The sequence below is a fragment of the Oncorhynchus mykiss genome, chromosome 11, assembly GCF_013265735.2.
Source record: "Oncorhynchus mykiss isolate Arlee chromosome 11, USDA_OmykA_1.1, whole genome shotgun sequence".
NCBI lineage: Eukaryota > Metazoa > Chordata > Actinopteri > Salmoniformes > Salmonidae > Oncorhynchus > Oncorhynchus mykiss.
The window spans coordinates 52,593,565-52,620,276 of record NC_048575.1 but is presented as its reverse complement, the minus strand read 5'-3'; the positions used below and the strand labels follow the sequence as shown (position 1 = coordinate 52,620,276).

General features: G+C 42.5%; 2 protein-coding genes across 3 annotated transcripts; both read left to right on the top strand.

The window, feature by feature from the left end:
- Nucleotides 1-44: 44 nt before the first annotated feature.
- On the top strand, nucleotides 45-14,505 carry LOC110535938 (splicing factor 3A subunit 1). 2 transcript variants are annotated; one of them, XM_021621333.2, is made up of 16 exons: nucleotides 45-162; nucleotides 265-359; nucleotides 3,431-3,540; nucleotides 3,653-3,860; nucleotides 4,007-4,258; nucleotides 7,147-7,221; nucleotides 9,713-9,863; nucleotides 9,985-10,184; nucleotides 10,339-10,453; nucleotides 10,583-10,890; nucleotides 11,025-11,279; nucleotides 12,978-13,185; nucleotides 13,355-13,515; nucleotides 13,696-13,797; nucleotides 13,926-13,997; nucleotides 14,086-14,505. In XM_021621333.2, the coding sequence occupies exons 2-16, from the start codon at nucleotides 312-314 to the stop codon at nucleotides 14,185-14,187; spliced, it is 2,367 nt and encodes a 788-aa protein (XP_021477008.2). In that variant the 5' UTR covers nucleotides 45-162; nucleotides 265-311; the 3' UTR covers nucleotides 14,188-14,505. The 2 variants fall into 2 exon arrangements, with proteins under 2 accessions (XP_021477008.2, XP_021477007.2); XM_021621332.2 differs by having other exon boundaries at nucleotides 64-162; nucleotides 4,001-4,258.
- Nucleotides 14,506-15,001: 496 nt separating this feature from the next.
- Nucleotides 15,002-25,170, top strand: LOC110535939 (TBC1 domain family member 10A). Its single transcript, XM_021621335.2, has 9 exons — nucleotides 15,002-15,994; nucleotides 17,790-17,889; nucleotides 19,211-19,318; nucleotides 19,394-19,500; nucleotides 19,634-19,748; nucleotides 19,984-20,049; nucleotides 20,168-20,357; nucleotides 21,129-21,283; nucleotides 21,880-25,170. The coding sequence occupies exons 1-9, from the start codon at nucleotides 15,813-15,815 to the stop codon at nucleotides 22,519-22,521; spliced, it is 1,665 nt and encodes a 554-aa protein (XP_021477010.1). The 5' UTR covers nucleotides 15,002-15,812; the 3' UTR covers nucleotides 22,522-25,170.
- The last annotated feature ends 1,542 nt before the right edge of the window (nucleotides 25,171-26,712 follow it).

Below are 26,712 nucleotides of genomic sequence, written 5' to 3'. Positions count from 1 at the left end.
TCAGGAAACCGCTGTGAGCGAGCAGAGCTTAGTCGGTTGGATGGTGTCACTTAATTTCCACAGCTACCTGCTAGAAGAACTGCAAATCCCACAATGCTTAGATGTGTTTCCGGAAGTAAAAGACCTCCATTCCAGGCAGGTCAACGACAGAAAAACGCACTCGTAGGTCCTATCTGTAAATATTTTGTGCAATTTATTAGGTTTCTAGACATACAGTACGACAACAAGTAGTGCAATTGTGAAGATAAATAACGCTTTTGTTAGACTTTTTACGTTTTAACAGATAACCCAATCAAATAATTGACGCAGCCATGCCGCCTGGGCCTGTACAACTTGTTCAGCTTGAGCCCAACAGCAAGGTAAGATTTGCTACCCCAATCGCCCTTTAACGTTTTTACTACCTCCCTGTAATTGTGAAGATGTGGGGTAACATTACCACCGTGTTGCGTATTGTCTAAAAAGAGTAGCTAGCTATGTCCAGCAACGTTGCTATCTGTTTCTGTTTGTATAGTTACTAATGCTAGCGCTACCTAACTTAAAGTAACTGTCCAGTTTTTCCACATTTCTGTGAAATATGACCTATAATAAATTACAATATGAGGGAAATAGTTTATTTTTTTAAGTATGTTAAAAGGCAACTTTTCTGTGTGGGCGTAACCCAACAGCATAATGGGGTGGTGGGTGTTTAGCAATCATTACAAATATTCAAATCAAATGTATTTGTCACATGCACATGGTTAGCAGATGTTAATGCGAGTGTAGCGAAATGCTTGTGCTTCTAGTTCCGACAATGCAGTAATAACGGAGTAATCTAACCTAACAATTCCAAAACTACAACCTTATACACACACAAGTGTAAAGCGATAAAGAATATGTACATAAAGATATATAAATGAGTGATGGTACAGAACGGCATAGGCAAGATGCAGTAGATGGTATCGAGTACAGTATATACATATGAGATCATCAACTCTACATTAATTATTGGCCAACTCTCATCCCCCGAGGAAATAGCAAGCTATGTTTTAAACGGTCTGTTTGAGGTAGGGTTTTTCAAGTGCTTTTTTCCCCTCAAATGTATGCTTTGTCCACGCTTATGAGTATAGGATAAGTCAAAACATTATTTTGGTGTGCGTTTTAATTACTTTGCAGATATGAAATAAACAGGCAATTGTAATATCAGTAAAAATTATAAAATTCCCAGTTTATGCTACAAAACCAACAGATAAGAGGTTTTAAGAATAGGTTATATTTGACCCAACAGTCCATGGTGTACACCAAGGCATTGTTGGTAGAATAGATGGATGCAGTTCAATGCATAATCTATATAGTTCGCCAATACATTTCTTGGTAGTCCAAAAAATATTGCTATCAGGTTGTAAATCACAGCTGACCTGGTACATTGTTTTCTGCCTCCATTCGGTATGCACTGTTTCTGTTTCTCAATATTTTGTACAAAAACGGACGAATGTAACAAAGGCTGGGAATGTCAATACAATCAAACTAGTAAGGGCAATGATCACAGGTCATTCATAATGTAGCTAATATGCTAGCGTATCTATGTAGAAAGCTAAAAGCACAGAGCCTAACGATAGCTAACTAACTATCTGCTAGGAGGATGTCATGTCATTTTAGGAGTAGGTGGGTGAGTGACTTTTCCACCTCGTATCGTTTTTTCAGTGGCTACAGCTGGAGATTCAGGTGTCATTTGGTTAGCTAGCAAGAAATGTGAATTGCTAGCTAGCTATGCTGAACGACTTATCTATTTAGCATTTCAGAGCACTCTTGTGTGAGTGTGCCAGAGCGCAGAATAACTGCTGAATTTACAACACGCAAGACATGCTGAATATGACCGGTGTCAGTAAAAGAAGGCACATTTAAAATATATATATATATATATATATATATATATATATATGAGTCAAGCACGCTCTATATAACATGTAAACAGCCTAACCAGCTCTGCTAGGTTGAGTAAAATGGTCAGTGAGGTGTTCTCTCATTTGCGACTGGAAGTAGCAAGCTAGCCAACATTAGCTAGTTAGCTTGGGTGCTTGGTTGGGACAACGCATGCATTGTCAGGCAAGCTGCAGAAGGATGAGCAGGCTATCTATCCCCCATCGTTTATCAGTGCTAATTTGATGGCCAACTAGCTGAAAAAGTTTGAGGGTTTATATAATGTTCCTTCGCTAGATTTTAGCTCATTAGTTGTTGATCTTGTTAATGTGCATAACAAGATCTTGTTAATGTGCATATAGGGAAATATAGTCTACCTTTTTATGGTGGTTTGATCAATAGGACTGTAAAGTTTCCAAATGTAAGAGGACTCCCGTGCACCGGTCTGCGTAGACTCCGGTCCTGTCTGGTCCTGTCTGTAAATGATAACTAAACTAAATATAAGCCTTCCACAACCATAAGACCCACTAATAATTGTATTATTTTATCAAAATAGTTTAACCTGCCTTTTTGCAATAATCACTGATCTGGTTTTCAAGTCAATGTGAAAATGCCCTTTTCGTTACACATTTGACCAGAACCATGCATAAAGCACATTACACTAATAATGACTAAGCAGGCAAATTAGCTCAAGTCTCAATCTCTCAAGCAGAAGCCCGCGTGCTAGTGAGTAGCCAGCTAATTGTTATATTTCAAGTTTAGCCAACTTGGATCTATTGCTAGCGAACAAGGTAAAACGGTTGAGTTGTTGTGAACACACCCTTCTGTCCATCTCCAACTGTTTGAACAGCATGCTAGCCTGTTCACTTTTTCAGATGTTGAAATCAAGTGGCATACCTTATTTCTCAGAATGAGAACAAGTTGCCAATTCCTTATATAATTATGTTTTGAGACATAAAAAGGTTATCGTTAGGTTTATTACAGTAAAATAATGTCTCAATGTGTTTGTGTCCAAATGACCCATTCTGTTGGACCAAACCTCAAATACTAATATTCAGTTGAAACTGCTTGTCAGAGAAGAAGTGATCTCTTTGTTGTTGTGAGTGGCAGGGGGAATGGACTTGGTGTGTGTAGACGGAGAGGATGAGCCTTCCCGCCGTTAGGACAAGAACTCCCATTGTTAGGGCAGAAACATGAACATCTCGTCATTATATACAGATTTCTGGTGTAAATGGAAAAGTGCACAGAAAGACTGAAGGAGACAATACCAAAAAGACAAACGGACATAAATTAAAAACTAGATTCTTGCAATATAGGCATTTGGAATATCGTGCAAAAACATATATTTTTAATTAATTCTATATATCGCCCAGCCCTATCGGAAAGGTTTGGATTGATGAAAAATCCACCCAGTCATCAGAAGATCTACTACCATAGTACTTAGAAGGGGTAGGATGTAGGGTAAATTAAATGTCATTAATGTAGCCTCAAACACCTCCACGTGATGAGACTTCAATTTCTATTGTTTCAACAGGCAGATGAGCCTACAGGGGAAACCCCAGCAACGAAACCCATAGTTGGGATCATCTATCCACCTCCTGAGGTCCGAAACATCGTTGATAAGACTGCCAGCTTTGTTGCCAGGTTGGTTTTTCAGTCTCATTCTCAGTCATGTTTTTTATTAAATTGTATGAAGTCTTGAATATGATGTCATATTGCAATGATCATTCATTATTTTCCTTCCATTCATTCTCAGGAATGGACCAGAGTTCGAAGCAAGGATCCGTCAGAATGAGATCAACAACCCAAAGTTCAACTTCCTGAACCCTAATGACCCCTACCATGCTTACTATCGCCACAAGGTCAATGAATTCAAGGAGGGCAAGGGCCAGGAGCCGTCTGCGGCCGTGCCAAAGGTCATGCAGCAGCAGGCCCTGCTGAACTCGCAGCAGCTTCCTCAAAAGGTGTGCCTTCCTAGACATTGAGTGGTTCCTTGTCTATCGATTTATAAATCACTGATTGTGTCAATGGTTCACTGTAAAGTGTAAGATGTGATTGATGCCTTAAAAGAGCTATTCTAAGTTATGGTTTCCTTTACCGGTAGGTGCAGGCCCAGGTGATTCATGAGACAGTGGTGCCAAAGGAACCTCCGCCTGAGTTTGAGTTCATTGCGGACCCTCCTTCAATCTCGGCATTCGACCTGGATGTTGTCAAGCTGACCGCCCAGTTTGTGGCTCGCAACGGGCGCCAGTTCCTCACACAGCTCATGCAGAAAGAACAGCGAAATTACCAGTTTGACTTCCTGCGACCTCAACACAGCCTCTTCAACTACTTCACCAAGCTGGTGGAGCAGTACACTAAGGTACAACTTCTTACTAATTATTATTATTGATTGTGGCACATACTTTTTATATAAAGTATGTGGACACCCCTTCAAATTAATGGATTTGGCTATTTCAGCCAGACTCTTTGCTGACAGGTGTATAATATCAGGCACACAGCCAAGCAATCTCTATAGACAAACAATAGCAGTAGAATGGCCTTACTGAAGAGCTCAATGACTTCTAATGTGGCACCTATCCAACAAGTCAGTTCGTCAAATTTCTGCCCTTCTAGAGCTCCCCGCTCAACTGTAAGTGCTGTTATTGTGAAATGGAAACGTTGAGGACCAACAATGGCTCAGCCGCGTAGTGGTAGGCCATACAAGCTCACAGAACAGGACTTCTGAAGCATGTAAAAGTTGTCTGTCCTCGTTTGCAACACCCACTACTGAGTTCCAAACTGCCTCTGGAAGCAACGTCAGCACAATAACTGTTCGTTGGGAGCTTCATGAAATGGGTTTCCATGGCTGAGCAGCCCTACACAAGCCTAAGATCGCCATGCACAATACCAAGCATCGGCTGGAGGAGTGTAACGCTTGCTGCCAGTGTACTTTGGAGCAGTGGAAACGCGTTCTCTAGAGTGATGAATAATGGTCTGGGGCTGTTTTTCATGATTCGGCTAGGCCCTTTAGTTCCAGTGAAGGGAAATCTTAACGGTACAGCATACAATGACATTCTAGACGATTCTGTGCTTCCAACTTTGTGGCAACAGTTTGGGGAAGGACTTTTCCTGTTTCAGCATGACAATGCCCCCGTCCGTGCACAAAGCAAACAACTTGACTGTCCTGCTCAGAGCCCTGACCTCAACCCCATCAAACACCTTTGTGATTAATTGAAACGCCGACTGGGAGCAAGACCTAATTGGCGTACATCAGTGCCGCCCTCACTAGTGCTCTTGTGGCTGAATGGAAGTAAGTCCCCGCAGCAATGTTCAAATATTTAGGCTGGGGTCCAAGCACTTATGCACCCATCCTGTTAGTGGGATCATTTTCGTCAACATCCGCTGAATTGCAGAGCGCCAAATTAAAATTAAATTACTAAAAATATAAAATTTTCATGAAATCACAAGTGCAATATAGCAAAACACAGCATAGCTTGTTGTTAATCCACCTGGCGTGTCAGATTTCAGAAAGCATACCAAGCGTTTATGTAAGAACATCTCTCTCAGCAGACAAAACATTACAAACAGCTAGCAGCCAAGTAGATTGCTTTTCTGACTTTCGTGACCAATCAAATGAATCGCTTACCTTTGATCTTCGGATGTTTGCACTCACGAGACTCCCAGTTACACAAATGTTCCTTTTGTTCCATAAAGATTATTTATATACACAAAATACCTCCATTTGGTTGGCGCGTTTTGTTCAGAAATCCACAGGCTCCAGCGGTTCGACCGGGCAGACGAAAATTCCAAATAGTATCTGTAAAGTTCGTAGAAACATGTCAAACGTTTTTTATAATCAATCCTCAGGTTGTTTTTACAATACATAATCGATAATATTTCAACCGGACTGTACCTTCTTCAGTAGGAGAGAGAGAGAAAATGTCTGCTCCAAACTGTTGCGCATGCAAATCGCTGCTGGCACCCAGTCATACAATGACGTGATGTGATCGTTCTCTCTCATTTTTCAAAATAAAAGCCTGAAACTATTTTATTTATTTGACCTTTATTTAACTAGGCAAGTCAGTTAAGAACTAATTCTTATGTTCAATGACAGCCTAGGAACAGTGGGTTAACTGCCTGTTCAGGGGCAGAACGATGCAATGGAACAGAGAAATTTCAGGAAAAACAGCACTTCCGGGTTGGATTTTCCTCAGGTTTTCGCCTGCGATATCAGTTCTGTTATACTCACAGACAATATTTTGACAGTTTTGGAAACTCATCCAAACATCAAAATACTGCCCCCTACACTCAACAGGTTTTAAGACACACCCTCGTCCATTCCCTTGGGGGAATCCCCGTTGCCATCTTGGAGGGTGGTCCCGAATGATTAGCCAAGCAAGGGAAGTTTACAACGTAAGCTCCTCAGCCCTCGTTTTTAGTCGGCTTTGCGAGTGTGCAATTATGTTCAAACTCCCCATAATTCAATTTACATCCGCTAAAAAATGCTAAGAAATGTCCACGAAAACTTAAACATCAATGGAGAAGTCAACATACAAGTGTAAGTAAAAACAAATGCAAATAAGTTAGAAATTGTGCTACTAATGCACATGACGGCACAAACGTCTCGTAAATATGTTTTTGTTTGGTTCTTTTGGAAATTGTAGAAATAAAACATCTTTCTTCAGAAGTTCCAGCTAGGCAGGCTAACATTAGTTAGCTAAGTAATTTGCTAGCTATCATACAGTAGGCGCATATTAATAATTATATATTTAATATAAGAAGACATGCACTCTTAATTGACTATAGCATATGTAAAGCACCCACAAGCTACCGGTGGCTGAAAAGACAATCATCGCGGGTTGAACTTCCGGCTAAGGATGGTCCATTTAAAAAGCATTCCTTCCTCCCTCTCCCCTTGCCCTGCAAGTGTATACTCGTCAGATGTCATAACACGTCATCAGAAGTGTCTACTTAATTTGAGGGCTGAGGGGATAGGGTGTCTTTGAAGTTTTTGGTCCACAGCCCTAGTGGAAAGCTTTCCCAGAAGAGTGGAGGCTGTTATAGCAGCAAAAGGGGGACCAACTCCATATTAGTGCCCATGATTTTGGAATGAGATGTTCGACCAGCAGGTGTCCACATACTTTGTCATGTAGTGTGTTTTGTTGAAATATTATATTTCAATTATTTGACTTGTTAGTGGTAGACCATGTCTTCGGCTGGTTGTGTTGTGATGCTCACTTGTGTTTGTCTTGGGTCTTTTTTTCCTAGATTCTGATCCCTCCCAAGGGACTGCTCATGAAGCTGAAAAGAGAGGCTGAGAACCCCAGGGAGGTGCTGGACCAGGTAAGCCCCTGAAGCTTTGCTGTTGGGTTCAGATCTTGGATAACTATAGTTTTTATCTATGCTTTGTGAAAATAAACCATTTGAATTCAGATCTCAGAAAGTAACTGCCATTACTTTTTTAAACTAATATAATACAGATCTGAGAAAGCAACTACTTATTCAAAATATTTAAATACTGATTTCAGGCAGTGACTAATATTCAGAAACTATTGGATTGTCTGCCTTCAATTAATGGAACTGCATGTTGAACATAGAAATGGAAAAGACAATCTTCTATACTATTCCAATATATCTGACATTTGATCTAAACAATATGTTTCTATCTGAACATTCTGTAAATGTCCATTGCCCCAGGTGAACGTTAAGTCAAACCAACTAACCAATTATACAGTTTAAGTCGGAAGTTTACATACACTTAGTTTGGAGTCAACAAAACAATTTTTCATTGTTTAGGAGGCCTACAAACCTAACTCAGTTACACCAGCTCTGTCAGGAGGAATGGGCCAAAATTCACCCAACTTATTGTGGGAATCTTGTGGAAGGCCACCTGAAACGTTTGACCCAAGTTAAGCAATTTAAAGGCAATGCTACCAAATACTAATTGAGTGAATGTAAACTTCTGACCCACTCGGAATGGGATGAAAGAAAATAAAAGCTGAAATAAATCACTCTGCTATTATTCTGACATTTCACATTCTTAAAATAGGTCATCCCTGACCTAAGACCGGGAATTTTTACAGGATTAAATCTCAGGAATTGTGAAAAACTGGGTTTAAATGTATTTGGCTATGGTGTATGTAAACTTCAACTGTATGTAATAGGGAATTGATATACATGAACAATCAAACGCAAATAATTCACACAATGAAGTTATGAAACAATGAATGTTCACAAATTGGCAGGAGAGAGCACATTCTGGAGAGAGAAGTGCATTGTGCATCTGGGCACATGGTCAATCCAATGTCTGCATTGGCCATGCAGCATTCACAGTGATATGGCCTCTGCAGAAGTCAGGGCAAGAATGGCCTCTGCAGAAGTCAAGGCATTCATACTTCTTTTGCTTCACAGAGCAGTGATGAGCTGAGATTGCGATTTTTGGTTCCAATCGCCATGTCATCGTGAGACGCAGAGTAGGTGAATGGATGATCTCCACATGTGTGGTTCCCACCGTGAAGCATGGAGGAGGTGGTGTGGGGGTGCTTTGCTGGAAACAGTCAGTGATTTATTTAGAATTCAAGCTACACTTATCCAGCATGGCTACCACAGCATTCTGCATCAATACGTCATCCCATCTGGTTTGCGCTTAGGGGGACTATCATTTGTTTTTCAACTGGACAATGACCCAACACACCTCCAGGTTGTGTAAGAGCTATTTGACCAAGAAGGAGAGTGATGGAGTGCTGCATCAGATGACCCGGCCTCCACAATCACCCAACCTCAACCCAATTGGTTTTGGATGAGTTGGACCGCAGAGTGAAGGAAAAGCAGCCAACAAGTGCTCAGCATATGTGGGAATTCCTTCAAGACTGTTGGAAAAGTATTCCAGGTGAAGCTGGTTGAGATAATGCCAAGAGTGTGCAAAGCTGTCATCAAGGCAAAGGGTGGCTAGTTTGAAGAATCACAAATATAAAATATTTTTATTTAACACTATTTACTTTTTTTGCTTACTTCATGATTCCATGTGTGTTATTTCATAGTTTTGACGTCTTCGCTATTATTGTGGCGGCAGGGTAGCCTAGTGGTTAGAGCGTTGGACTAGTAACTGGAAGGTTGCAAGTTCAAATCCCCAAGCTGAACTATTTAGAAAATAGTACAAATAAAGAAAAACCCTTGAATGAGTAGGTGTGTCCAAACTTGTGGTGTATGTATGTATGTTTTAGTCGAGCAGTGACAAATAATCTCGGTCGACCAACAGCCTTACGAAAAACAATTGATCTGTCACACGTACTGTACACAATGAATAGTGACTTCCTTATTCCACTCATGTAATAACTCCATTATAAAGCAATGTCCTATGTAACCACAACTTTGCTTTTGTAATAATCAGAGTTACTACACATGTATAAGAACTTGCTGTCAAGTGTTGCTGTATTACCTTATGTCTCACTCGGGTGAAAGTAAGGCAGTCCGGTAAACGTGAGTCTATCAAAATGAATACAGCATGCCCAAAAAAAACGTTTATTTTTTGTTTTCAAATAACTTGCATATTCAAATACCTTAAAATATGATTTGGTTTTCTGAGAGGTATTCAAAATACTTTTCAATATTATTTGTTTTTCTGAGACCTGTATTTGATTATCAAAGAAAATAGTTGCCTTTTTAGCTGAAACTCTATACAAACGATATTTGACTACCTTGAGTATTTGAGAAGTTGGTATTTTCAAATAAACTACAAAATAACACTTCTGCCCTTGTCTGGTAGGGTTTACCCACAATTGGCTCATAAAAATGTTAATTGTCTTAACAGCTTATCTCCTGGTTTTACCAACAGGTGAGGTACCGCGTTGAGTGGGCGAAATTTCAGGAGCGTGAAAGGAAGAAAGAGGAGGAGGAGCGGGAGAAAGAGCGTGTGTCCTACGCCCAAATTGACTGGCATGACTTTGTAGTGGTGGAGACCGTGGACTTCCAACCTAATGAGCAAGGTAGGGAAATTAACTGAGAGCCAGACAAGATTATTTGAATAGATAATTCCTGTTCCTGAGAGAATGTTATCCACCCCCTGTGTCAATCGCTTTGTAATGATGGTGTTGTGACTTCCAACAGGCCACTTTCCCCCACCCACCACACCTGAGGAGCTGGGAGCTCGCATCCTGACCCAGGAGCGTTATGACAAGTTTGGAGAGAGTGAGGAGGTGGAGATGGAGGTTGAAAGTGAGGACGAGGATGACGTTGAGCAGGAGGATCGGGATGATGGGCGTCCCACACAGCCTGATCAGGACACACAGCTGCAAGACATGGATGAGGTTAGTAAACACACCCTGTTTTAGTAGACACACACAACAGGATATCATTAACAGCGTATTACTTCTTCAGAGTTACTGATTGAATCTGAATGTAATATTACCATTGTTAGGAAATGGTGTAATCAATGTAGAGTCTTTGATTCCTTCTCCCCAGGGTTCTGATGAAGAGGATGATGGCAAGGCACCATTGCCCCCAGACAACCCCATGCCACCCCCACTGCCCCCTACTCCAGACCAGGTCATTATCCGCAAGGACTACGACCCCAAAGGTGAGAGGGATTTCATCATCAGGACCTAAATATCTAATGTTTTATTATCATGCATGACATAAAGGACTGGAAAATACATGCCTGTTCTTAATTTGCCCTTACATTTGATCCCGTATTCTTGCCCTGTAGCCTCCAAGCCCCAGCCTCCAGCCAAGACTCTGGATGAGTTCCTCATCTCTCCCATCACCGGTGAGAGGATCCAAGCCAGTAAGATGCAGGAGCACATGCGCATCGGACTATTGGATCCCCGCTGGCTGGAGCAGAGGGACCGCGGCATCAGAGAGAGGCAAATAGAGGATGAGGTTTACGCCCCTGGCATGGACATTGAGAGCAGCCTAAAACAGCTGGCTGAGAGGCGTACTGATATCTTTGGTGTGGAGGAGACCGCCATCGGTAAGAAGATTGGAGAAGAGGAGATCCAGAAGCCTGAGGAGAAGGTGCGTGCAAGTGAAGAGAGGGAAATAGCCATGTGGTTTATGAGTGATTAGTGTATAATTGCTGTTTAGGTTCAATCTTATTTATTTTCGTTGTCATTATGGGGTCAAAGTCTTAATGCACCTTCCCTCCTTAGGTGACCTGGGATGGGCACTCTGGCAGCATGGCGCGTACTCAGCAGGCAGCACAGGCCAACATCACCCTACAAGAGCAGATTGAGGCCATTCACAAGGCCAAGGGACTGGTGCAGGAGGATGAAAGCAAAGAGAAGATTGGGCCAAGCAAGCCTGAGCTTTACCATCATCATCATCAATCACCCCTCATCTCCTCTGCCCCCCTTCTGCCCAAACCCAGCCCTCCAATGAACACGATGGCACGGGCCCCTCCTTCCGTAAGTTGCTTTCTTGTTCAATAGAAGTGCTAAAACACTTTCTGTCAGGTTGTTATGTCAATATACAGTTGAAGTCGGAAGTTTACATACACTTAGGTTGGAGTCATTAAAACTCGTTTTTCAAACACTCCACAAATTTCTTGTTTCTTGTTAACCAGCTATAGTTTTGGCAAGTCGTTTAGGACATCTACTTTGTGCATGACAAGTACATTTTTCCAACAATTGTTTGCAGACAGATTATTTCACTTATAATTCACTATCACAATTCCAGTGGGTCAGAAGTTTACATACACTAAGTTGACTGTGCCTTTAAAAAGCTTGGAAAATTCCAGAAAATTGTCATGGCTTTAGAAGCTTCTGATAAATTATGTAAATTAGCCTGAGTCAATTGGAGGTGTACCTGTGGATGTATTTCAAGGCCTACCTTCAAACTCAGTGCCTCTTTGCTTGACATCATGGGAAAATCAAAAGAAATCAGCCAAGACCTCAGAAAAAAAATGGTAGACCTCCACAGTCTGGTTCATCCTTGGGAACAATTCCCAAGCGCCTGAAGGTACCACATTCAACTGTACAAACAATAGTATGCAAGTATAAACACCATGGGACAACGCAGCCATCATACCGCTCAGGAAGGAGACGCATTCTGTCTCCTAGAGATGAACGTACTTTGGTGCTAGAAGTGCAAATCAATCCCAGAACAACAGCAAAGGACCTTGTGAAGATGCTGGAGGAAACCGGTACAAAAGTATCTATATCCACAGTAAAACGACTCCTCTATTGACATAACCTGAAAGGCCGCTCAGCAAGGAAGAGGCCACTGCTCCAAAACTGCCACTAAAAAAATCCGGACTACGGGTTGCAACTGCATATAAGGACAAAGATCATACTTTTTGGAGAAATGTCCTCTGGTCTGATGAAACAAAAACAGAACTGTTTGTCATAATGGCCATCGTTATGTTTGGAGGAAAAAGGGGGATGCTTGCAAGCTGAAGAACACCATCCCAACCGTGAAGCACGGTGGTGGCAGCATCATGTTGTGGGGGTGCAGGAGGGACTGGTGCACTTCACAAAATAGATGGCATCATGAGGGAAGGAAAATTATGTGGATATATTGAAGCAACATCTCAAGACATCAGTCAGAAATTTAAAGCTTGGTTGCAAATGGGTCTTCCAAATGGACAATGTCCCCAAGCATACTTCCAAAGTTGTGGCAAAATGGCTTAAGGACAACGAAGTCGAGGTATTGGAGTGGCCATCACAAAGCCCTGACTTCAATCCTATAGAAAATCTGTGGGCAGAACTGAAAAAGCATGTGTGAGCAAGGAGGCCTACAAACCTGACTCAGTTACACCAGCTCTGTCAGGAGGAATGGACTTGTGGAAGGCGACCTGAAACGTTTGACCCAAGTTAAACAATTTAAAGGCAATGCTACCAAATACTAATTGAGTATGTAAACTTCTGACCCACTGGGAATGTGATGAAAGAAATAAAAGCGGAATTAAATCACTACTGTTATTCTGACATTTCACATTCTTAAAATTAAGTGGTGATCCTAACTGACCTAAAACAGGGACATTTTACTAGGATTAAATGTCAGGAATTGTGTGAAACTGAGTTTAAATGTATTTTGCTGAGGTGTATGTAAACTTTCGACTTCAACTGTATATGGTTGACTATTTTCCACTGTGAATCATGTAGATGCTGCCCCCTGTACGCACCACTCTCCTGTCAGCTGTGCCTGTGATTCCACGGCCCCCCATGGCCCCTGTGCAGATGCGCCTAGCCCCAGGGCAGGTTCTAACACCCATGCCCCCCATGATGCATGCTCCCCGCATCAACGTGGTGCCCATGCCCCAACCACCTCACATGATGGCCCCCAGACCACCACCCATGGTGGTCCCAACTGGTAAGACAACCATTGCCACACTATTCCCACAGTGTTAAATACTTTGAAATCCAATGGATGACTTCAGAAAAATGCATTGCTACAAATTACTTTCATGATTATTTACTATTTTAATTCAGGTTGTCTTTTTAAGCATATTATTGAGCTCATTTTATTCTTCCCTGTCCAGCATTTGTCCCTGCCCCTCCAGTCCCGCAACCCCCCCGCCCCCGCCCTGACCCGCAGCCACCTTCCCAGCCACCTCCACCCCATAATGATGAGCCTGCCAGCAAGAAGATGAAGACAGAGGACAACCTCATGCCAGAGGAGGAGTTCCTCCGTAGATACAAGGTTTGTTGGCCAATTAGATGTCAAGGACTACTGGCAAAATGCAGTAGTGTGAATGATCCACAGCTGGATTTAGATATGCCCTGTCATTCATCCTATGCTTGCTGTTAGTAATTCTGTATATTGGCATGTAAGGCTTCCTGTACAAATATAGTTATTCTACTGTATATATTTTTTTTGTAGGGTTCAGTGTCCGTCACAGTGCAAGTTCCCAACATGCAGGACAAGACTGAATGGAAGCTAAGTGGACAAGCGCTCAATTTCACTATCCCACTCACAGATCAGGTATGTTACTAGTTCACCCACCATTCCACACTCTTTTAGCTATACTTCATATATTCTCAGGAGTGCACCCCCAAGTCAAATTTACTGGAATATTTATAATAGTTCATCTTCCCATTCTCTCACCACAGGTGTCTGTTATTAAAGTGAAAATCCATGAAGCCACTGGAATGCCAGCCGGAAAGCAAAAGCTGCAGTATGAGGTAAGCATTGTCGTCCCTGTTTTTGAATAATTGTAAATGTAAACTGGCATGATCGAGTCATTTACATCTATTACTTCTTCCATTACAGGGAATTTTCATCAAAGATTCCAACTCGCTGGCCTACTACAACATAAACAACGGTTCAGTCATACACCTGGCACTGAAGGAGAGAGGTGGGAGAAAGAAGTGAGGTGTACATCCCCTCAACAGGTTTCTCTCTGCCATACACACAGCCAGTTTGGGACATTTGTCTGAGCAGATCTTTCTAAATGATTTATATCCTTTGTTGGTCATAGCAATTTTAAAGAATGCTTAAGGCATAAATAAACCATAAATAAAAACTATAACTTGCTACAGTTTCTTATGTTAAGCGTTGATTATTTTCTAAAGGTTAATTGTATTGTTTAAGGGGATAGTTGTTCATGTTGCTGTTTTGGTCAGTGTATTTGTTACCCATGTCCAGAGCTTACAGCCCATGTCAATCATCAAATAAAGTAATAAAATGCCACCATTGTCATTTTAGTTTGTTCAGTATGTTGAATGGAATGGGGCATATTGTCATGCTGTGCAAGTGGGGTATTAAGTCAAAATATTAAAAGTCAGCAGAAGTTCAAAAGTGAGGCAGCTGATGTGGCAATAGATGTAAGTTTAAGCTGTTGGGGGAATTGTTTTAAGATGGTCATACTATGGATCGTTTAGCTATTTGCTATTGCATTTTAGGACCTCTTTAGGTGTGTGTAATGTATATATGATTTGATAAAATATCGAATTTGGCCTTTATTACTATCGCCCAGAGAAAGGCATTGAACAACACCATAAATGACAAAAAAAAGACAGTCAAAAAATAACACGTTTTTGAAGTGTCAGTACTATATCTAGGAGATAAGAAAGCTCAGGAAATAATTTTAGCATATTTTATTTTACACATATGTAACCCCATTTTTGGGGTAGGCGCACAACTACCTTGATAAAAAAATAATAATAATGTTACCGCTTACCTTCAGACGAGTCCCGTGACAGGGGAGCCCTTACCATAGAGTGGTCATAATAGTTTAGGTCAAACCGTTCTAACAATACAGACGTTTTCGCGAGAAGGCAGATTTTTGGGACGCGTCAATCGACTAATGGATTTCTTAAACGAAGCAGGGAGGAGGGACCTACCTTTTGCAACTGTTTTGGACTAATAACACCCTGAACACAGACTAAATGAGACAGCCGAACTTCCCCCCCAGGCGAGGAAACGGAATCCATGGACCAGGAAGGAAGGAATGACACTAAAACGTTGTTTAGCTTGCTTTACCGACATAACAAACACAAATGTCACATTTGTGGTGAATTGTGCTCGTTAGATTAACATGTAGTCGATGGAAGTTATTTAAACGTAGCATGCGTCTTTATGCGTTAACTTACTAGCGAACGAATACATCATTGACACATCACAAGCTAGCTAGGCTAACGCGTTAGTCAGCTTTGAAAGGCTGGAAAGTCAACATACGGGGGATTTTGCGGTATTTACTCGGCTTGGCTCGCTCAGAGATCATGTTAAGTATTTGTTTGTGTTAATAACCAGATAAAGTAACTAGCTAGTTAACGGCAGTAGCTAGTTGCAGTAGCTAACTAACTTTTTTTTTAAAGTCGATTAGTCCTGACAGGCTGTTTGCTAGCGGCTAACACTAGCTAACTAACGCTAGCCTAGCTACGTGTTCCATGCCATGGCAATGGTTTTGTTTGTTTGGAAACTTTCGTCTGGTTTCATACTGTTGGTTGTGACCGTGCCAACGAAATAACGTTCGCTTTGGTTATTTTTGAGCTATCATGGCTAAAATAGAGAATGGTCGCAAGTCGGCCGACTCTAGAAGTATCAGGACAATTAGCAGCAGTCATATGGACGACGAGAGCTCCCTTGGCTCAGACTCCGAGATCAACGGCTTCACCAACGACAGGCATACGGATAAATATGGATTTATTGGAGGGGCGCAACAGTATTCAGAAGAATCGTAAGTAACCTTGGTGTTCTGCTCGCGTGTCCCCATTTGTAAGCTTGTACACTCCTATAGTTGGTTGGCTAACTCTCACAACTTTGGTGGAGAATATGTGAAATGTTTACCAAATGCCAGTTCTTTCAGATGTACATGAACTGAACTACATCAAATGTGTGTTTTTAAAGGTTTGTCTCGTCTCAAACCCCACCCATGAAAAATACATGGCACTAGTATCAACCTCCCGATCATGTCACCTAGTTGATATAAAAATGGGCTATTTGAGGTGGACTTGGCAGAAACTCACTGTTCTAAAATGTGTTTTATTTCACTAGCTAGCTATGTCATTTAAATACAATACTATTTTAAGACCTGAACAAATTTGCTAACATCATAACGTCTCTGTAAACAGAGCCCTCCCTGACAACCACTTCTCTGCTCTAAAGGTCAGGGGAGGCCCCTGATTGTTTATATGTCCAATGTTTGGTCTTGTATAAGATAAGAACAGAATGCTCTGGAGGCAAACCGAGAATAACCTAAGTGGTGTGAAGGGCGACGCTGGCCGGCTTCATCATTTTAATCTCCTTTCCTGTTCATCCCATCTCTTTTGTTGTGTCTCTTTGAATGACAATGCCTTATGGACACTGATGGCATATAACTGCTGGCAGCATGGAGACGCAAACGCTCCCCTTTGTGATTGGAGGGACACCAGGTTTTGTTTTCTTGAGCACATGTACTTCCTTCTACACTTGGTTCAGCACATCTTTTTTTATGACTTTGATTCCGCTCTTTTCCTAATGTTAATAGTTCCCTTAAGATGCATAGAGTTGGAGCACAACTGGATTCAGTCATTGGATTACTGCTACCTTCACCTTCCAAACAACTTCATATCTAAACAATATTACGTATTTCATTATCTGCAGCATGAGCACTTTTCCCATTTCCTCTCTGGTTTTGCCAGAGCAGAGGTAACAAATGAGTTTCTCTGATTGTGAGAAGGCTCTGTTCTTGTGCTCATGCCCCTTGGCCCTGCTAAGTAGCACACTGTGAGTGGAGGAATGAGTGAAAGTCGTGCCAAGCTTAGTTAGTTGCTTGGGAGCTTCCTGTTTTCTGTGAGGTTGACTGGCCTTGTGCCACAGCTCTGGTGCCCTGTTGTTGGAGTGCCTATTCTGGCTCAGTGTTGTATAGGAAGTGGAAGACAAAAGGGTTTTATTTTCATTTGTGTAGGGTGGTAGGCAAACTTGCAAAGGAAGATACACATATTTATAGCCCTTTGCACACTTTTGGGTATTGGAGTGAACAGAATTACAGCAGACTTCTAGGAGAGAGGATTGTCCAAATTTAAAGGCCTCTCTTTGAAGACTTCTAACATCTCATGATTACAAGGTTGTGCTCATGATTACATACTAGTTGAGCGCCATCAGGCTAACCTATAAGAAAACGTTAGGCCTATATTTTGTCATGCATTGTGAGTGTTCTATTCTCAGTTCCGTTTATTGGCTAGAGCCAAACTTACCACATTATAGCATTACCTCATCTCTTGACTGGTTCTGCACCAGGCCCGCCCTGCTTAAGTACGTAGAGGGAAAATCGAATGCCTCTGATAGCATACCTGTTTTTCCCTTTCCCCCTGCTTGAATCTCTTATCTTTAATGCTTCAAAACCTGTACATTTGCATTATAGTTCTTCTAGACACAGGTTATATACAACTAGCTGTAATACACACTCACATTTCTGAGAAATTATATAATTTTTTAAAGATATAGTTTTGGAAATTCTAATATTTTCCTTCTGGTTCTTCTCTCTCCCCCAGGGCTCAGGACGTCCCTCCAGAGGTTTTGAGACAGCGAGAGGTCAAGTGGCTGGACATGCTCAGCAACTGGGACAAATGGATGGTCAAGAGACACAAAAAGGTCAGAGACCTGCTGAGAGTTGGAATTCATAGGTCTGACTTCATTTGTTGCCATGTCTAGACTGTTGTGACACTGTCTCTCACCATCTGGTCTTAATTATTCCTCAAACGATCCTAAATAAGTTTGTTCACAGTATGTGGCAACTCCTTATTATGTTATTAGCCAACCGGGGCCTAGTTAGTGCTTTCATCTTGTTGGCACTCTGCCCTGTATGTGTAAACCCAACTGTTACTTCATCCTCTATCCAGGGCAGGCATGTTGGGGGTTTGGGTTGTATTGGATGACAACAACATTTTGCGGTGCCTAATAATTCAAAGACAAGCCAGTGATTAACCTGTATGTCACTCAGACATTGACCTGTTTGTTCCTCTGTAAACTTAAAATGTTTGGAAGAAGCTGACCTTTTGATGATAGTTTTCTTCATGGCAGTTGTGCTTGTCTTTGGCCTTTGGCCAGTTTTTCATCTCTAGTTGCCTAGCCGGATCTACCCGTGTGTCTAGCGTTAGCTATTCAACTACAGCCTCATCTAATTTTCCATGAGTCAGCAGCAGGGAGTGACACAACCCGTCCCTTTGTCTCCGGTTAGTGCTTTCCCAGGATCCTTAGGGGGTCCTTAACATAAACACTAACCTTAGCTAAACATTTTACTTTAATATAGTATGGATGTCCCAAGGAACCCAGATAGCAAGGATCCTTCATCTCCCTCACCGACTCCATGTTGGGCTAAGTAACAGAGCAAGACTCTGGGTGTGGTTGTACTAACATCACGTCCGTGTTACAAAGATGGTGGTGAGATTTCGGGTTTGACAGCGACTAGCTTGTTCTCACTGCAATCTCAAGTATGGGCATGGTTAAGGGCATTACCACATGAAACGTACTGAAGCACACACTTAAATATACACACACTTATTCAGTAGGCATTTTTTGCCTCTGACTGCTGTGCTGGTTAATTGAGGTCAGTCAGTGAAGGTCATAGTGTCTGTTTCCCCTTCTCTACTTTGTTGTTCCATGACATCCTCATGGATGTTCACACTCTTCTGGGGGGAGGAGGAGGAGGGGCCTATGATCTCAGTAAAAATAAATGGACTGAGTAGTACTGTGAATAAGCCATTATTCCACTGAACCTGTACAATATTGTCTTGGATCATCTATTTCCAAAGGCCTGTTCTGTTTTCCCTGAATACGAGGTCCACCCTGTTCAGTCAACAATACTGGCCTACAGTATAAATGTGTAGTATAACAACTCTATTGCAATGCAGCTTTATCTTCACTGGCACATTCCTTGGTTGGTGATGAATACATTTCTGTCTCTGTTTAACAGGTGAGACTGCGGTGTCAGAAAGGGATTCCTCCCTCACTGCGAGGCCGTGCTTGGCTTTACCTGTCAGGGGGAAAAGTGAAGAGGGAACAGAACCGAGGGAAGTTCGAGGTTGGTTATGTTCTCTCTTGCTCTGTGTGTTTTTTACTGTGTGGGAGTGTGGTTGACTCCCTGGTGTTGTTTCAGGAGCTGGACAGTCAGGCTGGAGACCCGAAGGAGCTGGATGTGATTGAGAAAGACCTGCACAGACAGTTCCCCTTCCATGAGATGTTTGTGTCACGGGGGGGCCACGGGTTAGTTGTCTCAAACAATGGAATAATTGACCCTCACTCAGTGACTGATGTTTGACTTTTAGTCTTGTTTGACCTTTGTCCTTGTGTGTTCATTGCCTTGTTCATGGGTTTGTATGTTTGTTTACCCACACAGGCAACAGGACCTGTTCCGTGTTCTGAAGGCCTACACACTGTACAGGCCAGAGGAGGGCTACTGTCAAGCCCAGGCCCCCATTGCTGCTGTGCTGCTCATGCACATGCCTGCTGAGGTGAACCCTGTGCCTCTGTGCTCATGTTTGAACTATGGTTCTCTCAAAATGACTGCCTGACCTGTGGTGTAGCTCAGTGAATAGTGCTTTGAACTAGCTTCCAATTTACAATGGAATTGTTTGTATGCTACACCTGTGGCTTGCCTGCTAGTGTGTGCTTTAGTTTTGGTTCCCTCTATAAGGGAAGGTTCCGTTCACAATTTCCTCACACCACCATCTCTACGTTTTCCCACAGGATGCGTTCTGGGGACTGGTCCAAATTTGTGAGAAGTACCTTCCTGGATACTACAGTGCTGGGCTGGTAAGACATGTGCCCTTCACAAATGCTCTACAGGAAAAGGCACATAGAGTTAACTAGACCACACAAGATGTTTTGTTATCCTGTCCGTATGAGACTACATGCTCATCTGTCCCTGCAGGAGGCCATTCAGTTAGATGGAGAAATCCTGTATGCCTTGACTCGGCGCGTCTCTCCTTTAGTCTACCGCCACCTGGAGAAACACAAGATGGAGCCCATCCTCTACATGACAGAGTGGTTCATGTGTGCCTTCTCCCGCACCCTGCCCTGGGCCTCTGTGCTCCGCGTCTGGGACATGTTCCTCTGTGACGGTTTGTTGCAGAAACTTCAACACAAACATCTCTTGCAGTCTACTTGCAGTCTACACATTTCTGTGCTGAATGAAATATTACCACTACCCTTTTAAAGCCATGTCAGTCTTTATTTCCCAAACACAATTCAACATAATCATAATCGCTTTTTGGTCTTTTAATCATTTTAAGCATCTTAACACGTTTAACACCTTTATAGAAAACTTTTAACATGGACCAGGCCCTGTTGTTACCTCATATCCCAGCCATAATGCCTTGCATTTCACCTGGGAAGAGAACACTTCAATTGGCTCAACTTACCCCATGGCCATTGGCTGAACCTACCCCAAGGCTAACATTTTGACTATATTACCCAAAACGGCTACAAGGATTCACTTTCATCCAAGGTTTAGGACCTCCTATGGAAGCTTCTAGAGAGCCCAACTGATGTATAGCAAGGTCTTAAAATAATCTACTTTGGTTTAGATACATTTGATTTGGTGAAAAAACAGTTTTTTGGACCTAACTTGTCTACCACTTTTTCCATGTGGTTTCTTCCTTTAGATGCCATAAAATTATGACCTCTCCCTAAATATTTGGTCAAGTTATACATTTTGTGAATGGTTCCCCAGAAACAAGGGTGGCTCAACTTATCCCACTCTTCCTATTTGTTGATCACCCAAATTAGATAATCAATAAAGTTCCTGTGATGCTTGTAATTGTGGATTCTAACATCTGCGATCATCCCTCATGTCCAGTTAGTGACCGTGTGACCTCTGACCCCTCCCCCAGGTGTGAAGATCATCTTCCGGGTGGGCCTGGTGCTGCTGAAATGCATGCTGGGTACCCGTGAGAAGCTGAAGGCGTGTCAGGGCCAATATGAGACCATGGAGCTGCTGAGGGCCATAGAGCCACGCTACATGCAGGAGGGCTTCCTAGTCAGGGAGGTAAGGACTTCACTAGCAGGGAATCAATGACTGTAGAGAGACACAGGACTTACCCAATAATAAACACAGTTAGAGATGCATGACCGCAGGATAAGTATGGTCTTTGAGCAGACTGGGGTAGTAGAAAGGACCAAGAAAAGGTCACACCCCTATTTCACCCAGATTGAGAATAGTCATCTGTGTTTGTCTGTAGAGGACAATGGCTGTTCAGAAGTCTATAGTACTGTGGAAATGTAGAGTTCAGGGTGGAAGTTCAAGTGATGCAGAGAGAGACACATTGACCACAGTTCTGACTAGTCTGTGTCTAGTCCCTTTCCCTGGCTTCGTGTGAGTGTCTCTTCAGTTTGACAATGGCTTCTCTGACCATTCTCACTGTGAGAAGCTCCTTCAGCCTCAGGCAGTTTGACATTTACTAACAAGGTTAAGATTAGGACTGGAATGAATCCCCACTGAAAAGCCTTCTCTCCTCTTGGCCATTAGCCCTGGTCTTTTTGCATGACATTTCCTACAAGGCAGACTAAAACTATTTTCTATTTAGTAACACTATGTGCCTGTAATGTCAACCACCAGCAGTAACCTCTCTTCTCCTCCCTCAGGTTCTGGAGGTGCCTGTGTCAGAGCGGGACGTTGAAAGGGAGCACCATGTTCAGCTGAAGCGCTGGAGGAAGAACCGTGGTGAGCTTCACTGCAAGTCCCCTCCCAGAATGCACGGTGCTAGGGCTATTATGGCCTCGGAGCCTCCCAGTCGCCAGGACCTGCGTCAGAACCCCACCATCATTGTAGAGTCGCCCCTGCCTCCCCCTCAGCCTACACCTCAGCTGAAGAAGGGAGAGAAGAGCAAGGAGGAGAAGAGCAAGAAGAAAGGAAGTATGAAGAAAGCCCCTACTGTCATGGAGATCCCCAACCCTTATCCTTTAGCCGGTGACCCCCAGAGAGATCCCCAGCTTCCACTGAGAGATCCCCAGCTTCCACTGAGAGATCCCCAGCTTCCACTGAGAGATCCCCAGCTTCCACTGAGAGATCCCCAGCTTCCACTGAGAGATCCTATGCCTACTCTCAGAAACTCAACAGTACAGCAGCCCCTCGTCAATGACACACCCCTCCCAAACACACCTGAAGACTCTCCACCGCCACACCAACCAACGCTTAACGACCAGTCTCTTCTAACAGTGTCGCCCCTCCAGAAGTCCACACAGAGCCTGAGTAGCATAGAGGCAGATCAGGACACATACCTGTAGCTTTTGCTTTGGGCTGAGGGTGGAACAGCATGTCTGAAACTGGGCATGATGGGTACAAGGTGGAGGAGTGAATAGTAAAAGAGGAACTGGAACAATCCCTGTGTTATCCTGGACATGACTCACTTCCACAATGAGTCTAAATCTGATGTCACCCAGACACAAAAAGCCTTGCTCTGCCCCAGGCCAGGCATATGTGCCCCCTGACCTCTTGTGGGAGATTCCAGAATGGCTCTACGGAGGATGTTCCAGTTGTCATTGGGACGATCTCAATGGCATACTACTTGCGTCCTCTCTCCTCGTCTCCTTCTCAAAAGCCATTTCATGAGAAAGCCAGAGGACTCTCCCCTCTGACTTTCTCCTCCAGTGGGTTTTGAGAAGAGATGAGGAGCGAGGACACAAGGATTATGACATTGAGATCTTCCCATTCACTCGCTCACTTTAGGCCCTCTGCATGCCAACCAAGCCCCCTGTCTGTTTACCAGGCACTAGCACAGCTCCTTCATCAACCTGCAACTGGGTGTATCATGGCCAATGGCACTGCTGCCCAACCATGTGCCACAATTGTATATTTTTCTATAGATTTATTTTCTTCCCTGCTTGCTTTTAAGACACCGTGTTGCCTAGACCACACAGTCAGCAGCATTCACTAATGCGTCACTTCTAAGTGTTCTACTACTTTAATCCATATGTTACCTCTTCATTATTCTTTACTCTGACTATTAGTGATGTGAAAGGGAGACATGTTACTCATTTACTGGTAGTGTAGTTATTGTATACATGATGCATTCCTTTTTAAACATGTCAAAGACCACCCAATAGTGTACCAGGTTCTAGGGTTTTACTCAACCTGCCTTTGTTTGGGCAAAATGCATGTTTTTTTAAACATTTTTTATATTAATTCAAATCTCCAAGTCACCTGTGGTGTGTAAGAAATAGGAATGCTTAAGAAAGAGAGCGAAATATTGTTTATAGTCCCAGTTAGCCTTGGTGATAAGCAAAGAGCGCTTCCATTCTTCACCACCAGAGAGCAGCCTTGGTATGTGCTTCCATCTGTTACATTCCCCGTCCTAAATAGGAACGCACAAATCTTGTCTCAAATTTACAATACGAGGACATACACTCCCTATCAATTCCGTACTTTCCATACTTTCAAAGGAACTTCGTTGTCACGTTTCACTGGAAAGTAAAACATGCTGTGTGCCTCGTACGTGTGCATAAATCCTCCGGACCAGCATGACTTGTGACTGTTTATTCTCCTAGTCAGGTGGTAATGGGCCTGATGTCCTGAGACCAGACAAATCCTCACTGTGCCAGGCTGTTCCAGTCCCTATGTAGCGTTTAACTCGTGTAAGATAAGTGAAAGGGAGAGAGGACTGGACATTCCTCACAATATGACACATTCCTACCCTTGGGTTCCTTAAAAGCCAATTAGTCTTGTGGCTAACATGCATAGTCTTCTCTGTATCGTGTATGTATTAATGCATGTTTCTATTTTTAACACTTCTTTGGGGGTGGGGGGGTGGGGGTGCTGTGTGTGCTATGCCAGTTAGCTGTGAAGTGTTGACCTCTGCTCCTTGCCACAGCTGTGCTAGGTGTCCTGGACCTGGCAGGCTAGTTACTGTATCTCTGTGGTATTGGAAAGACGTGAATGACCTCATTGCAACACTGAGTGACCGATCCAGAAGGCGCAAAGATGTGATTAGAATCATCAGTGATCCACTTCCTTTTAATAGATACTTAGTTGTCTCAATGCAGACGGGCAAAGAGGGTTTCTGTACATGGTGATTGAGACCTTACTTTTGGGACATTTTTGGAATCTTCATGTTTTGGGATAACATGGGAGCCTTTCCATTTTTAAATCAGTGTAATTAATTTGGGAACGTCGCGAGGCCTGTTATGATCCTGCCTTTTCTTTGGGGAAGAAACAAACAAATTGGACAGTGACCATAACCTTTTTGATGAATTCAGTTTAGAGGGAGCTTAAGGTTTGCAATCGAAGGTGTCAAGTTTAAATATTCTGTTTACAGCACGATGGGAAATGATTCATTAGGGATTAAGATGTGCATGACTCAATGCACATCAAGTATTATTACACATCCTTCCACTGAATCCTGCAACTTTCTTATACAAGTCACCTCTAAGACCTCACTAAAAAGCAATACAAGTTGAATGGAGAGCAAATAACAAAGCCTTTCTCCACCTAAGTGCATAGTGGCCTGTATTACATACTTCCCATTCTGCAGGTATTCTAGTTGAACTTGATGCTTCAAATGTGTAGATAAGACTAATTTGTAAAAACGGCGTTATTTTGTAATGAACATTTATTTTTTCATTTGTTTCCATGCTACATATTTTATTTAACAAACAATAATCAAAATCCATCATTTGCCATATCATGGTAGACTTATCCATTTTAGCTAGACAATTTTGACACTAGTTTCACAGTTTGAAAAGCAAACACCAAAAGTCAATGCTTTCTTCCCTAGAAATATCTTCTCAGCAGAATGCTGGTTTTAATTGTTCTTCTGAAGAGACCTCTGGTATTAATGTCAACCATCAGTAAATATATCCTATGTTCTGTATTTCTCCTAGAAGGGGTTACATATTGTTGTTTTTACAAATAAAATCACTTTGATCTTCACCAACTAATGACTTTGCAAATTGGAAATTGGTTATTTAGTATAGTAGTGAATAGGTGAGTGAGCCTGATGAGGTTTGTGGGGTGAGTTTACTTTATAGCAGCAGAGGGAGCAGTAGAGCTGTAGAAGACCGTATACACAGTGTACAAAACAGAAACACATTCCTACACCCAGAACAGCCTCAATTCGTCAGGGCATGAACTCTACAAGGTGTCAAGCATTCCACAGGGATGCTGGTCCATGTTGACGCCAATGCTTCCCACAGTTGTCAGGTTGGTTGGATGTCCTTTGGGTGGTGGACCATTCTTGATACACACACAGGAAACTATTATGCCTGGTAAGAACTAGCAACGTTGCAGTTTGACACACTCAAACCGGTGCACCTACTACTATACCCCGTTCAATCTTTTGTCTTGCCCATTCCCCCTCTGAATAGCGCATACACAATCCATGTCTCAATTGTCTTGGCTTAAAAATCCTTCTTTAAACTGGTCTCCCCTTCATCTACACTGATTTAAGTGAATTTAACAAGTGACAATGAGGGATCATAGCTTTCACCTGGTCAGTCTGTCATGGAAAGAGCCGGTGTTCCTGATGTTTTGTACACATTGTAGACTTGTCTTCCAAGAACGCTCAAACACTTCAACCAATTAAGGAAACATTTGACGTATGTTTTTTACCCTAATTTCTGCAATGTGTAACCTACTCGAGGTGAGGTCATCCCAAGGTACTTCTGCCACCCTGACTAATTATACACGCGGTTTTGTTTGTCTTCATTTGATTTGATGGTCAAACATCTCTTATTCCCACCTCGAGGTGTGAGATAATTGGAGTGAATGCCTAAACTCTTCCCCTTGTTCAGCACAAATTGCTACCTCTACGCCCCCAATAAACCCATTTCTGGTCAGACAATAGGTGGACTACCTGTGTCTCCAAGCAACAACAAGTCATTTCTTCCCTTGAGGTCAGTATGAATAATTAGGTCTTTCCATTTCTATTGTTTCTTGTGTCAAATAAACAAATGCAAGTCAAGATTAAAAAATGACTAAACAATTACCAGAATTTGAATTTCTTATATTGAATTGTTTTATTTGGTACAGAGAACCAAACATTTTGAAATACTGTAAAATGCTGGATACACTTTATTGTGCGTAATTTCACAAGTTTGATAATAGCTGGTTGCATGGGGCTTTGCGAAACCATGGTAAAGAGTACAATGATTTGTTAGTCACATTCTGTATTGCCTCTTGCTCTCGTGGTCTCTAAACTGGCTAGAGGTATGTCAACAGTTAATGGTTTAGGAATCCATGCACCCACCGTTACGCACTCCCTCTCAGCAGTGGACACCTGCCCTTCTTTCAGTGCCACCGTCCCATTTACATCTCAAAGGGGGACATCAAGAAGGCCTTTTTTGTGCTCTTCTCCACTCTCCAGAAATGATCTGATTTATCTGTTCAACGGAAATATGTGCCTTTAGAAAGCCATCCCTCCCTTCTTGTCCTCCGCTAATAGAGATAGGGAGAAGGAGCAGTAAAAGAGAGACTTGTGGTCC

What these genes read in the sequence shown, in the direction of transcription:
- LOC110535938 (XM_021621332.2), top strand. Translation starts at nt 312, where the DNA reads ATGCCGCCTGGGCCTGTACAACTTGTTCAGCTTGAGCCCAACAGCAAG. An exon ending in AGCTGCAAGACATGGATGAG is followed by an intron (nt 10,185 to 10,338) that starts GTTAGTAAACAC and finishes CCTTCTCCCCAG; the next exon opens with GGTTCTGATGAAGAGGATGA. An exon ending in ACCCATGGTGGTCCCAACTG is followed by an intron (nt 13,186 to 13,354) that starts GTAAGACAACCA and finishes TTCCCTGTCCAG; the next exon opens with CATTTGTCCCTGCCCCTCCA.
- LOC110535939 (XM_021621335.2), top strand. Translation starts at nt 15,813, where the DNA reads ATGGCTAAAATAGAGAATGGTCGCAAGTCGGCCGACTCTAGAAGTATC. An exon ending in CAACAGTATTCAGAAGAATC is followed by an intron (nt 15,995 to 17,789) that starts GTAAGTAACCTT and finishes TCTCTCCCCCAG; the next exon opens with GGCTCAGGACGTCCCTCCAG. An exon ending in GTGTCACGGGGGGGCCACGG is followed by an intron (nt 19,501 to 19,633) that starts GTTAGTTGTCTC and finishes TTACCCACACAG; the next exon opens with GCAACAGGACCTGTTCCGTG.